The sequence below is a fragment of the Rhinolophus ferrumequinum genome, chromosome 24 (assembly GCF_004115265.2).
Source record: "Rhinolophus ferrumequinum isolate MPI-CBG mRhiFer1 chromosome 24, mRhiFer1_v1.p, whole genome shotgun sequence".
NCBI classification, from domain to species: Eukaryota; Metazoa; Chordata; class Mammalia; order Chiroptera; family Rhinolophidae; genus Rhinolophus; species Rhinolophus ferrumequinum.
The window spans coordinates 27,433,989-27,447,615 of NC_046307.1; the positions used below are offsets into that span (position 1 = coordinate 27,433,989).

General features: G+C 40.9%; 1 protein-coding gene across 1 annotated transcript in view; it reads left to right on the forward strand.

Annotated features, from left to right (window-relative positions):
- Positions 1 to 13,627, forward strand: part of ITK (IL2 inducible T cell kinase) — a 56,945-nt gene that overhangs the window by 23,462 nt on the left and 19,856 nt on the right. The window contains exons 5-8 of the mRNA XM_033095609.1: positions 1,130 to 1,170; positions 5,113 to 5,264; positions 9,040 to 9,105; positions 12,632 to 12,686. Coding sequence (XP_032951500.1) covers positions 1,130 to 1,170; positions 5,113 to 5,264; positions 9,040 to 9,105; positions 12,632 to 12,686 — 314 coding nt within the window. The remainder of the gene's footprint in view (positions 1 to 1,129; positions 1,171 to 5,112; positions 5,265 to 9,039; positions 9,106 to 12,631; positions 12,687 to 13,627) is intronic.

Here is a 13,627-nt window from a genome sequence, read left to right on the forward strand (position 1 = left end):
GCAAAGGGGCCGAAAGCTGGGATGTGGTGGACCCGGTTAGAATGCCAGTCTCCTGGGTCCGAGCTGAGTGCTGAATAGGAACCATGCTTCCTACTATGTTGACTTTGCTTTTTCTCTGGTAATTGCATGCCCAGCACCCCGCCCTGCCCTTGCTCTAGGCGTTAACACAGGGGCTGGGCTCCAGGGTCGATGTGTGAACCTCCTCTTACCACAGCCCTGACGTGAGGTGTCCAACTTTAAGTCAACCTCGTGCAGAGATAAGGAGCTCAGCACCGACTTACGCAGCCCAGTCCCTTCTCATCTCTGATTATAAACGAAGTCTTCGAACTGAGTGGGGCACCTATGCACCGCGTCCTATATGACACCTGCTCCCAGACACACAACTTTGGGGTCACTGAATCCAGGCCTGAGCTTTTCAGGGCCTCAAAGGAGAAATACTGGCAGACAGAGGTGAAGAGATGAAGGGAAAGAGAGAGGGAAAAGGAGAGAGGGAGAGGAAAAAGAGCGAAGAAAGGAGGGAAGAAGGAACTGAGAGAGGAGCGATAAAAAGAGGAAGACATGGAGACACAAAGAGGTAAATGGGGGGTGCTGTTTGAGGGAGAACGCACATTCAGAAGCCTAAAGTAACTAAAAGTGGCTCCCAGCCTCGCAAAAGGCAGCACAGTGGCCTCCCCCTCACCCACCCCCTCCGCACGCCCACAGAAGCATCAGGAAGCCAGTGAGTCACCGTTCCCCTGAGTCACCCATTCCCACTCCTGGGCTTAGCAGGTGCCTTTATGGAAGTCTCCAGGCCTACAGGGAATGATACAAGCCCAAGCCTCTCTGTCAGCAACCTTTGGGTTAGGCTTTGCTGGGAATACAGAGAAAGAGGCCCAGAATTTTGGCTTCTGGAAGTTCCTGGCATCTCCTAAAAACAAAATCAGGAACCAGCAGGCTGAAAAAGATACAACAGACAGGTTCTGACAAGGCCGAATTGGGTTTCCCTGTGTCTCGCCATCTCCTTCTGGCCCCTCTTCTTCTGCTGTTCTCCTCAGGGCCCCTTTTCTCCGAAAAGCCCCCTCACTGCTCACCTCCGGTTGGGGACGTTCAGTTTCACACACATGTTCTTTTTCTGTTTTTCTCGTTTTAGCATCAAAGAAGCCTCTTCCTCCTACTCCTGAAGACAACAGGGTAAGTGAGAGCTCGCGCTCTGGGCACAGGTGGGCCCACAGCGCTGAGGGCATCTGTTTCGCTGGCGTGTTCCCACTGGGCATTTTCCCCATCTTCCTCGATTTCTCAAATCCTGGGCTAATGCAACAGATTGTCGTGACTCAGCTGCATTCAACATATTGAGTTTTGGGGGCCTGAACGGGCTCATGAGTCTATCCACGTAAAAGGAGCACTCGCCTGTTAAATCGTCACCTCACTTTATTCACTCAGCACCTATTGGTAATAAACTATGCATCCAACCACCTGACCACTTTGGAGTATGAGAACGGCTCACCTCTACGTAAAAGGGCATATTTACACCTTGACATGCAGACACTTTGGAAGCATACAGTCGATCATGCTTTATATTTTTCAGAGCATTTCCACACTTGCACTGTCTAGTTCAAAACTCACTATCAGTTCTAAGTACTTAAGGGAGTTTTAGTTTTAGTCTCATTTTAAAGCTTGGGAAATCAAGGCCCAAGAGAAGTTTTAGGGCTCTCCCAAGGCCATTCAGCCACTAGGAGTCAATCTAGTAGTCTCTAGCAGTCTGCAGAGTTTCTGGGGGAGTGGTCACTAATGTGAGTGGTGGTTCCCCAAGTGGTCCATGGGCCAGCAGCCTCAGCATCACCTGGGAGCTTGTTAGAAATGAAATGTAGTGCAAATTCTCAGGCCCCACTCCAGGCATACTATATTCAAAACTCTGGGGAAGGGGCCTAGAAATCTGCATTTTCATAAACCTCCAGGTGATTCTGAGGCACACTGACGTCTGAGAAACACTGGCGCAACATACTGACTAACAAGATTCAGGCCATATTGAGCCAACCCTGGGGAAGCTATTTGGTCAAAACAACAACAACAAAAATTAGAGAAAGTTCAGCCCTCCCCCATAGTCATAGTAAAACCAATGTCCACCTTTTTGTAAACTGGCCTTTATTCCAGCACTTACGATTCTGCTTCCTCGTGCTTCTTCCGGGAGAATGCACTCTGCTCTTTTCCCTCCAGCCAATATGGTAACACTTCAAAAAACTGGCAGCACCCCATTAAGAGAAGTTCTAAGTCACTCAAAACCTTGGGCTGGTTTTTAGATCTGTCATCAGCCTAATCTCTCACAACAGGAAGGACGCCTACTTACATTGTAGCAGAAAATAAACTCTTTCCCTTCTTCTTTCATTGATCATCTAAGGCAGGGGTGTCCAAACTGCGGCCCATGATCCATTGTTAATTGGCCCGCAGCAAATTCCAAAAATATATTTAGTTTACTTGAATAAACCAGGTGAGGCAATACGTACTTCACCTCGAGTGAGTGGCCCGGCTGTTTGTGTATTTTACCGCACATGGCCCTTGGTGAAAAACATTGAAAAAAGTTTGGATACTCCTGATCTAAGGAATAGTCATCATCTCTCCTGAGGACGTAATTCGGAACCTCACCACCCTGGCATGCAGGTGGCTCCCCACAGTACCACCTAAACCTGCACCTCTACACCTTAAGCCAGTTTGCTCTTGTCTTATTTTCACCACCAATGAAGGTAAAGGCCAGAAAACACTGCCTGCCCATCTCTCCTTGGACTCCGCCATTTGGTTTCTCAGACTATTTGAAGGAGCAGTATTCACGCTGTTTTAGCACTCTGACCACAGGACCTTTCAATCATTATTCTGGTTCCGACCCTAAGTCTAAATCTATTACATCATTCCTCACCTTGAGCCACTTGAATTCATTTCTCCCTTCTGCTTCCTGCTCTGTCCCCTAGTGGGTGACAGCATCTTGGATTGGCATCTAGAGAAGCTATATTTTAATCCAGCCCGAGCTAGGAAGACTGATGCTCTGTGTGAGAGAGACTGTGGAACAGAATCAGCCCTCCAGGGTGTTGAGGGTGGCTATTTGTGATCAAGATGAAGAATATCCATGATCAGAGTAATTGACAATCCCAGGCCTCTTAGCCTGTGGGTGCAAACGAAGTCATGTTTCACACCGAAGCCCAACGGTCAGCTCTTCTTGGCCCCCTCTTGACATACACAGGAGCTCAGCCCTTCCTTTGCCGCCCCTCCCCCCCAACCCAAGAGGACTTTCCGAGGGGCTCTTCAGGAACATGTCTCCTGTGGCCTTTCTCCCTGGCTTCCTGCTACATGAGTTCTCTGGGAGGGTCCATCTCAGCCTGGTGTTCTCTTCAGCCGGGACCAGGTGAGCTCTTAGGACCTAAGACCACTCTGAAGCTTGCAGCCACTCACCCACTCTGCACTTCAACTTATCTCCTGGGCCCCCAAGCAGCCCTTCTGGAGCCCAGGTCTCACTTTCTCCCAATGCCATCCCTTCATTTTCTCACACTAATCTAGTGGTTCCCAACCCTATCAGAAAAATGGTTCCCAATCCTATCCTGAAAAGAAATTCATATATAATACAACTTACACAAATGCACACATTTAAAAGAAACAATATATGCTCTAACTGTAACATTTTAAAAGGAAAGAAAAATAATTTATACAGAATAATACTTGTTTCTACATATAAATATTGGGACATGACTACCTGAAAGACATAATGAAATGGTCCAAGTTTGCACCTGTGGGTTAAATCCCATTGAATTCGGCAGTTCAAGTGCAACTAACACAGCAGTGTTGTACCAGTGACTCAAAACCAGTGCTACCATCTGGGATATGATTTTCCAAAACGGAGAACAACTCTTGGGAAAGTTCTGAATTAAACCAAGTGTAATCTTCCCTCAATGTATAATATGGTTGCATTCCTAGGAAACTGAATACTTGTATGGGGTAGAGATATTACTATGTGTTATTGCTATAAACAGGTTTCTCACCGCATAGACGTCTAACAGGACATTTAGAAGTTGTACAGGATGTGGGATACTGCAGAGACTGTTGCATTCTTGGCCATGTTCCATTAAATGCAAGTAGCATACCTCAACCTTCATGACATTCAAAACACTCCCCATAGGTGCCTAAAATGCCCCCTATGGAAAGGTACCATCATGGTTTGAGAACCTTGTTCTGGACTCGGCTAGGTTGACTTACTACATCAGTATGATAAGTCTTTTATTTTTATTTTGTTTTAGCTTCAGTATTTTTATGCTATTAAGTGCTTAATGTGCTCAGAGACCTTTTGACAACAAATCTCATTCTAGCCAGTAATCTCAATCCCTTTCCACATTTACCCTCTCACGAAATCTGCCAGACCACAGCAGGGGTACCCATCCTGACTCATTGTGATTGTTTGCCTACGGTCGCTTCTTCACATCCTCAGCAGCTCCTCCTGAGGAAGGTACTGAGAAGTAGAGACATAGGCAAAAGAGCCCACAAAAGGAAAAAGGGAGCCCGTGTGCTATAGCAGAAAGAGCATTCCGACTAATTCAAGTGCTAAACTTGGCCACATCCACTTCCCCATCTGACACTCAGTGTCCCATTCTAAACAGAAGAGTGGATTCAATGACCTCTCAGAGACATTCCAGTTCCAATAGCCTATGATTCTATGGATCTGGACAAACCCACAAATCAAATCAGAAAAGCATGGACTAAGTGATTTAGTAGTGACGATATCACCTTTGCCAAGAATGTGATGCTTCTGGCAAAGAGGCTGCAACACGTGATTTGGTGCAACTAGAGGAACCAGCAGACTTTTGAGAAAAGCATGTGGCTGGCTTGGAATTCACTATGGTCAGAATTTACGTCAGAGAATGGGAGGGGTGATGAATTCCAGGTAGTGAGTGTCTTTGTGTGATACTCAGCACTATAATCCTAACTCCTAAAGAAAGCCAACTAGAGGAAGACTAATGGTCTCAGAAAATACCCCAGTGGATTGTAAGAACTGGTGTTGGAACTGGCATTGATCCAGGAGCAAGGTACAGCTCAGGGACCTGCTGACGTTAGCTTCTTTCTACCTCTTGGCTTGATTTTGTTGTCTTCCTCCTCCAGCGACCACTTCAGGAAAATGAAGAAACTCTGGTCATCGCCTTGTATGACTACCAACCAAATGATCCTCAGGAACTCACGCTACAGCGCAATGATGAGTACTACCTACTAGACAGTTCTGAGATTCACTGGTGGAGAGTCCAAGACAGGAATGGGTAAGGCGTGTTTGTGGTTATTGTCCAGCGTTTGAGGGGAGGAAACACTGGGGTGATATGTCCTGCTTCTCACAACATGACCACTGCACACAGAGGAAAAGAGAGCACAGGCAGAAGGAAGAGGAAGGAAGAAGTCGTTGAGGAGTATCTTTCCACTTCTCAGAAGTAGCTGGGAGGCAGTTACTTGCTATGCTTGCTCCCTGCACCTCATCGAGCTTTCCTGGCACCCAAACTCATCTAAAATTCTCCTGGAGTTTTCCATGGACATCCACAGTTTGGGAGATGGGAAATTTGTTCCACAAAGAAACATAACCGTTCTTGAGTGTTTAACTGAGACTGAAGGTACATCCCATGGTGGAGAGCTTCTTTGTGGCGGAAAGAATAGGCATGCAAAGATGGTACAAATTGGTGGTGACATTAAGAAACATCAGCAAGAAGATACTAAAGATTTAGTTACACCAAAAATCTTTGAACGAGACATTCAAATAATTCATGGAAAAAATAAGGTTGCACAAAAACCGATTGTGCCCTATGGGACTTTGGAATGCAAAAAATCCTATGAGCCCTTCTGTGATCTGAAGTACAGTAAATTATTGTTATTAACTGTTAGAGTGCTCTGGGATATGTATGGTTTAAAAACTAGCGCTCTGTTTAAAGGTATCAGATTCACGCTGCTTTTTTTATTCCTTTTAATTTTTTAAGGCTTTATTTTTTTCCTTTTAATACATCGGAGGTGTTTACACTATTGTGGAATATTCTCTGGAATATGATTTCAATGACTGCATAAATCCAACACAAAAAAGTACCAAAATTTAGCAAATTCTCTTGTTGGGATCTTAGGCTATTTCCAACATTTTGCCAATATTAACAACACTTCAGTGAACATCCTTGTATATTAATATTAAGGATTTAAACATTTTTAAAGTATGAGGTTATTATTAATTTAAAAATATAAAAAAAGAGAAAGAAAACACTTCATCGTTGCAACATCTGGATAGCCTCTGTCAATGTTTTATTTTGAAAAACAACACTAACAGGAGAGAGAAACATACATGAAAAATAAGTCACCCTCCGTTTGTTTCCACATCAATTCTAAAAGTAATCATTATTAACACTTCCTTGTGTATCCTAGACAAAAAAAAAAAAGTTGCTCATATACAAATACATTCTTTTTTACATTTACACAGAGTTGATCCATTCTGCCCTTCACATAGGTTTTAACCTTTAATGATATGTCTTGGAGATCTTTTCACATCAGCAGATACAAATCTACCTCATTTTAAAAATAATTGCTTAGCTTTAGAATGTATACTTGTGTTTTAAATATTTAAATAATCTTTTATGGCAGGGCCTTTGGTTTCTAGGTTATTAGTTCTCTTTGTTATTTTAAACAAGGCTGCAATGAAGATCTTCTATTGCCCATGCATATTGGCAATCTTTTGAAAAAAACATGTCAATTTTTTGAGAAAACACATTTTTTGCAAATATATTTTTTCTTTAAAAAATATGTATCTTGCATTTCTAACTGTGGAATTATTGAGGCAGAGTATGTGGCATCTTAATTTTGATAGATAATTCCCCCAGATAATGCCAAATTTACATTCCCACCAACAGGGTATAGGAGTGTCCACCCCAAGCAACATTAAACTTAAAAAAAAAAAAAAAGGCAATCTGATCACTAAATATAAGGGGACACAGATATCTTTAAGATACACCAAAACTTACATTTTCAAGGCATCTACCTTCTCTTTAAGTAACCTTATCAACTCCACTGTAGGGGGAGTGAAGGAGGGGTATAAATTATGACCAGATCAAGAGCTGTGGTCTGAGGAGCAGTGCAGTGCGGCTTGCTCGCTGAGGACAGACCCCAACACCCCTCATTCAGAACCTCCCTCTCGGTTTGACTCGCGGAGGCAAACAAGGCCGGTCACATGCGCTCTCTGCCGATTATTGGGGAGGCCATATCAGAACCAGATTCGAGACTGCCTGGCTCTACAGACACCGGGGAAAACTTACTCAGAAATTCATCCCTTCAATCAACTGACATTTATTGAGCACACCTCATGTACCAGGAAATTTCTTCTCCTGGGTCTCATTTCCCCAAATGACAGTTTACCCTTTGTGCAGTGGCCTGTGGAGAGGCTCAACTCTGCACTTCAAAAGGCTTCGCAGAGGACATCCCGGAGGCCAATCAGCATATGGGAATTTCCCCAGTTTTGGGGTAATAGTGTGGTATCGTGTGGTACAATGGAAAGTACACAAGATGGCAAGACAGAAGAGCTGGACTTTAGTGGCAGCTGCTCTTGTTGCTTATCACTTTGGCAAAGTCACTCAACCTCTGGCAATCCATTTCCTTATCTGTAAAATGCATGCAGACCAATAATACCAGTTCTGTCTATCTCAGAATGTTGAGAAAAGTCCGTGAGATGATGGAAGTGACACACAAGTGAAGAGAATTATCATTTGTATAGATCACTCAGCTTGGGCTCCTTAAAATGAAGTTATTCTATTTGAGAGCAAAAAATAGTATTTAACCTATTAATATAATTGTAAACATATGCTGTGGAAAAACAGTTATAATGAAGGAAAATTCCAAAAGAAATATATATATCAAAGAAATAGCAAATTTCAGAATAAGTTGACACTCGTCGATTGGCACTGACTGCTTTGAGCGCTGTGCTAAGGATGATTCTGAGGCTGGATGTCGATTTTCCAAAGAAAGCATGCCATGATGGTCTAGCAATGTCAGCCACGGGCACAAAAACATGAGACAATCATCCCATATTTGACCCCCCTAGGCTTGATTTTGTCACGCCTCCATACGATTCTGTGGAATAGATGACACATTCCCCCATTAAACATAATCACTAGACTGAAAAACAGCCTTACTATCCAAAACTTAAAACACTCTGTGAAGTAAAGAGCAAGAAACTATCAGGCCTTTGATAGATCGGCAGAGTCTGGAGGGATATTTTGTGTAATCTAGTTTAGGTCCCTCATTTTACAGGGTCAGAGCCAGAGGCCCAGAGATTGAGGGAACTGTTTTCACCTTGTGGTGTTAAATGCAATAATGAATGTGAAAGTGCTTTGAAAAGTACAAAGCGACACACAAAGTGTTCTGATATGCTTATTAGTCTCTTTACCCACATGTCTTTGTTTATGCACATTATTTATTCCTGCTCAAAAGAGACTCCCACCCCCAAATCCAGTAGGACTTTATCCTTTTCGCTCATGTTTTACCACTTATGTCTGAAGGAGCAGAATTAGCAAAAGATATTAAGGAGGCCTTAAATTCAAACCTACAATGCTGACTGGCAGTATCTTTGGGCACCTGTGGCTGGAAAGTCATTTTTTTTTATATTTTAATTATTTTGGTTTCCTGATTATGAAATAATAGCACTAAAGTGGAAAAATTAATGACTATACACACACAACAATGTTTCCTTAAAGAAAATAGAGATTGCACATTAATCTATTTTTCCGGTAGAGGAAATTTCACAATGAGGAGAGCAACAAGCAGAGCTTTTTAAGTAAAATAGCCACGTCTTATTTATCATGGCTCATAGGTTAGTAGTGAAATCCACTGCTTCTGACAGATAGCAGGTTGTTATATTTAGTAACTCCTTTATTCTAAAACTTAAAAATGTCTTCTCACGAATGCCAAATAATGCGAGACTCCCCCATCTTTAAGTGGCTTTTAGTGGATTAAACTTGTAAAATGGAGATATGAACGTTAGTCCTATATTAATCTAAACATTGATTTCCCTTTTAACAGGCATGAAGGATATGTACCAAGCAGTTATCTGGTGGAAAAGTCTCCAAATAACCTGGAAACCTTTGAGTAAGATATTTTATTTATTTTCCAAAAATATGGTACTAAGGATTCTTCCTTAGATTAGCAGTAGATTACTGGTGGATGAGGAAAGTACCGGGTGTTTTCTCTTCGTAGCCCACTTTCTGCTGCCCTCTACTCTGATCCCTAATACAGTCCAGGAATACTTTACACAGGAGAGGGGGGAGGGTCTGTGTACTTACCTGCCCGTTGACCCTTTGACCAAAGGAGTGCTTCTCAGAGGCCTGCACAGATTGTAGTAAAAGGAAAAGGTTCTTCAGGGAATCCCAAGAATATTGGTCTTATGTGAGAAGGCAAAAATGAAACAAAACAAAACAAAAAACACTGTGGATCAAATACAAACGGATATAAAACATGGTTTAATACTTCCAATACCAAAATAGCGGACAAACAGGTGTTAAATCTCTGCTTAGCTTGTGTTGTTTATTTCAAGCTATTATTAATATTTAGAAGAAGAGTTCACATGGATTTAATTTTAATGGAACTATTTAATGTTTAATAAAACCCAGTTGCAGTGTATGGAGTACTCACCATGCACAGAGATTTCCTAGCACACGTGTTGAAAGGCCCAGAAACAATAACAGTACAGTAACAAGGTGCATACCCAGATCTTGGCTTCTAAATAACACTTCCCACTAAAAACAATCAGGACTTCTTGGAGAAATGGCTTGGGGGTTCAGAGATGGGGCAGGGAAAGAATAAGATGAACTCGGAACATCTTACCGCACCAAAAAGTAAAGAAGTACCCACCAAGTCTTCTTCAATGATGTGGACCTGTCAAACAAGTACAGCTTTAAAATGCTCCTTCTGACCAAATTAGGGGCAATCTGAGTATCAAAATAAATAACGATAGAAATAGACGACAATCCATTGTAAAATAAGAATCCCTAAGGAATAGGCAGTTCAATAAATAAGGAAAGAAGAACATAAATAAGAAGAGAAAGCTTTGTTACAATAGAATCTCAACTCACAGATGTAGAAGGAATGATAACATTTAAAAATCACCATTTTGTAAGTCTAAGTATCGACCGATTCAGGTGAGAATTATCAGTGAACGTCACAACTAGGGGGTGAAAATGTAATATTTATATAGTCTAAAAGTATCTTCTCACAGATTACTTCTTAACAGCAAAGTGAAAATACCTGAGAGACTCCATCTTAACCAAATGATCAATGATTGGGCAAAGAGACATTGTGTGTCTCCTGATAAGATGCACAGAGAAGAGCCATCACTTTCATGATATTCCTGCCCACACATGCATAACCTCAATTTAGTCGTGGGCAAGTAATAGACAAATCCAAATTGAGGTATATTCTACAAAATAACTGGCCTGTGCTCTTCAAAAAATGTTAACATCATGAAAGAAGAGCTGAGAAATTGGTCCACATTAGAGGAGACTAAAGAAATATGGTAACTAAATGCACTAGTAATCCTGGATTGCATCTTCAATGATTTTTTTTTAAAAGTTACAAAACACATTATTGGGACAATTGATTAAAGTTGAATAAAGTCTGAAATTAAATAATGTTATAGTAATGTTAAAATTCCTGATTTGGGTAATTGTCCTATGGTTATGTATATATTCTATTTCTTCAAAGTACATACTGAAATACTTAGGAGTAAAAGTCTATTCTCAAATGATTAAACATATATATATCTACCCAGAGAGAATGATAAAGCAAATGTGTAAAATGTAAGCAATTGGTTAACCTGAGTTAAATGTATATGGGAGTTCTTTTATAGTATTTTACAATTTTTCCATACATTTGAAATTATCTATATATAAAAAAAGAAAACTTTTAAAATCCTCACCAAATATAAGATACCAGTGTTGACGGATACTAGCTAATGAGGACTTCTATTAACTCCGTTGGGTTATTTGTTCAAATGTGGTCAATTTACTTGTTGCTGGAATTCTAATGTATTCTATAGCGAAGAGCTATCATTTTCTGAAGAGTCTTTCAACCTGAGATTCATTTTGCTCAAGTACGTGTGAGTAGCCTCTCCCTCAGCTAACAGAAGGGTCATCAGTTCTAAAAATACTTGAGCTGCTATGAAACATGTATAAAATATGCTTAAATAAAATTCTTTTTTTTATAGTTAATGCATTTAGGAAAAAAATAGACATTTATTTCAAATGCTCACTAGACTGGGAAGTTTTGTTTGTTTTTGCTTTTAATCAGAATCTCTTCATTTATGATAGAGGAGGGCAGACTCAAAATTCCTGCAGACTATAAAACAATAGAGAATGGTGGAGCCTGGGCCAAGTATATCCCCCCTCCTAAAGGTATTTTATGTCGATTTTCTGTGTGTACACCATACAAACAAAACAGTCTGTGAGCCCCGTTTATTCTGCCCACTGTCAGTTTTGCATTTTTCAGATATGGAATCAGAGCTAGAGAATAAAAGGACTTATGAACAAATATCCAGACATTCAGTATATAACTGGGCATATAAAAAAGACCCAATATGATGACTTTTTATCCTTGATCTTAATGATGTCCAGTTGCAGGTGATATCTGCATAAGAACTCAAAAATGTTCCACCTGGAAATATAATCATGGGCTGATAAACCCATACCATTGATTGACTTCAGGTTTCCTGCCATGACCGGAGGCATGACCTTGAGCAAGTTTCTTCACCAGGTTGGATCTCAGGTCCCTTTTCCTTAAAATGAAGGGTCAGACAAGATCACAGTAAGCAACCCATGGCACTCTTGCTGGCATTCCCTTCCCATGCCTGAATGCAGGTAAACATCACTCTTAGGTAGTGGCACACCCACTGAGCCCAGATGCACAGCTCGAGGCAGCCATTCCTAATTGATCAGAGTTTACACATGAGCCAAACAAGTTTGATAAGTGGTGTTCCTTCCCCACCCAGAACTTCTCTCCTCCTGAGTTTATTAATGTCCAAAACTAATTGTTAACTGATGCTGGTTCTATCTCTTCTTACCTAATAAGTGGCCAGGGAAGCCAGGATGTGACTCAAGTATTAATAACAAAATCCAAAACTTCATTCCTAAAACATCACTCATATTCTTCTTTACCACCTTCTGGTTATTTTTCCGCCAGACACCAAATTATAAAAATAATGTAATTACTTTGCAGAAGATCTTGAAAACCACTCTTAAAGAGGAAAGTACTGCAATTGTTTTAAAAGGATATTTGCTACATGTTCAAATTTGTATTAAGTTTTTATAGCTCCGCTAGCATCTTTCAACTTATAACCACCCACTGACTTATGAAATGGAGCAGAAGATAAGTGTTTTCTAATATTTTATTATGGAAAATTTCCAACATGCACAGAAGTAGAGAAAAAAATGCAATGAACCCAAAACCCAGCTTCACCAATTATCAATATTTTACCAATTACTCAAGCCTTTGCTTTTGAGTTTGAAAGCACTGGTAGAAACAGAAAATGACCAAATCGTTTTCTGGCATTAATTATCTTTTATAACTAAATCATAAAAATTTTTAAAATGTCATTTACATATGATTTTTTTCCTGCTTTCAGGTGGTACAATAGGGGTATCAGCCGAGACAAAGCTGAAAAACTTCTTTTGGACACAGTAAGTCTCCCTAACTTGCTTTTTGACTTACAATAAAATAAATTGTGCTGGTTGGTGTTTTTTTTTTCAGCCATGCTATGGGTTATGCCAATGCAGTGAGTCGATCTATTGGATTTACAGTAAAAATATTCTGGTAAAAATATTCTGGGGGTTTACAGGACAAGCATACAATTGGATAAGAAACCTGGGGAGGATGGAAACCTTGGTATTGCTAAGCAACCATTGCCACAGGTGCAGTGGTCTTTCCGGCTGTGACGACCCCCAGCAAGCCATGGGGCTGTCTTCCTTGCTTCCATGCTTCTCTGGCTAGTTCGGGGGTGACTGTGATTCAGATTCTGCCTGGTTGAGCTGTGGGTGCAGAGGAAATGCATGACTTGTTTTGATGTATTTTTCAAGCAATAGTTCTTGAGAGCCACGCAGTGTGAGTACCAGGACTGATGTCATTCGGGGATGTCAGGATGAAGGGAGAGAGGGATGAGAAGAGAGAAACTATGGTGCGTTGGGAAAAGTACTGGGTCCTGGTCCCTGCTCTGTCACCAACTCAGGGTATAACTTTGGGGACATCTTTCTTCTGGGTCTCAGTTTCTCAGTAAGTATGAGATGAGCATTGGACTAAATCAGGGATGACCATTACCCAGCACTCATACTGCCACTCTCTGCTTCTATCCTACGACTGACACAGATGCTCACAGTCCATGGCTTTGGGATCCTTTTCAATACAGTGGTTCAGCAGCTGCCATTGATTAATTGGCACACAAGGTGAACCCGTTCTTTTTGGACCAGAGGATCATTTGTTATTCTAGGGTACTGCCTCTCAAAATATCTGTGATAGTCGATCCCTTTTTGTGGTTTGTTTTTAAATTTCCAATTTGTTACAAATTTATATTTTGTAAAATAACAATAAAAATGAATAGAAAAAATGAAAAATAAGCAAAGACATT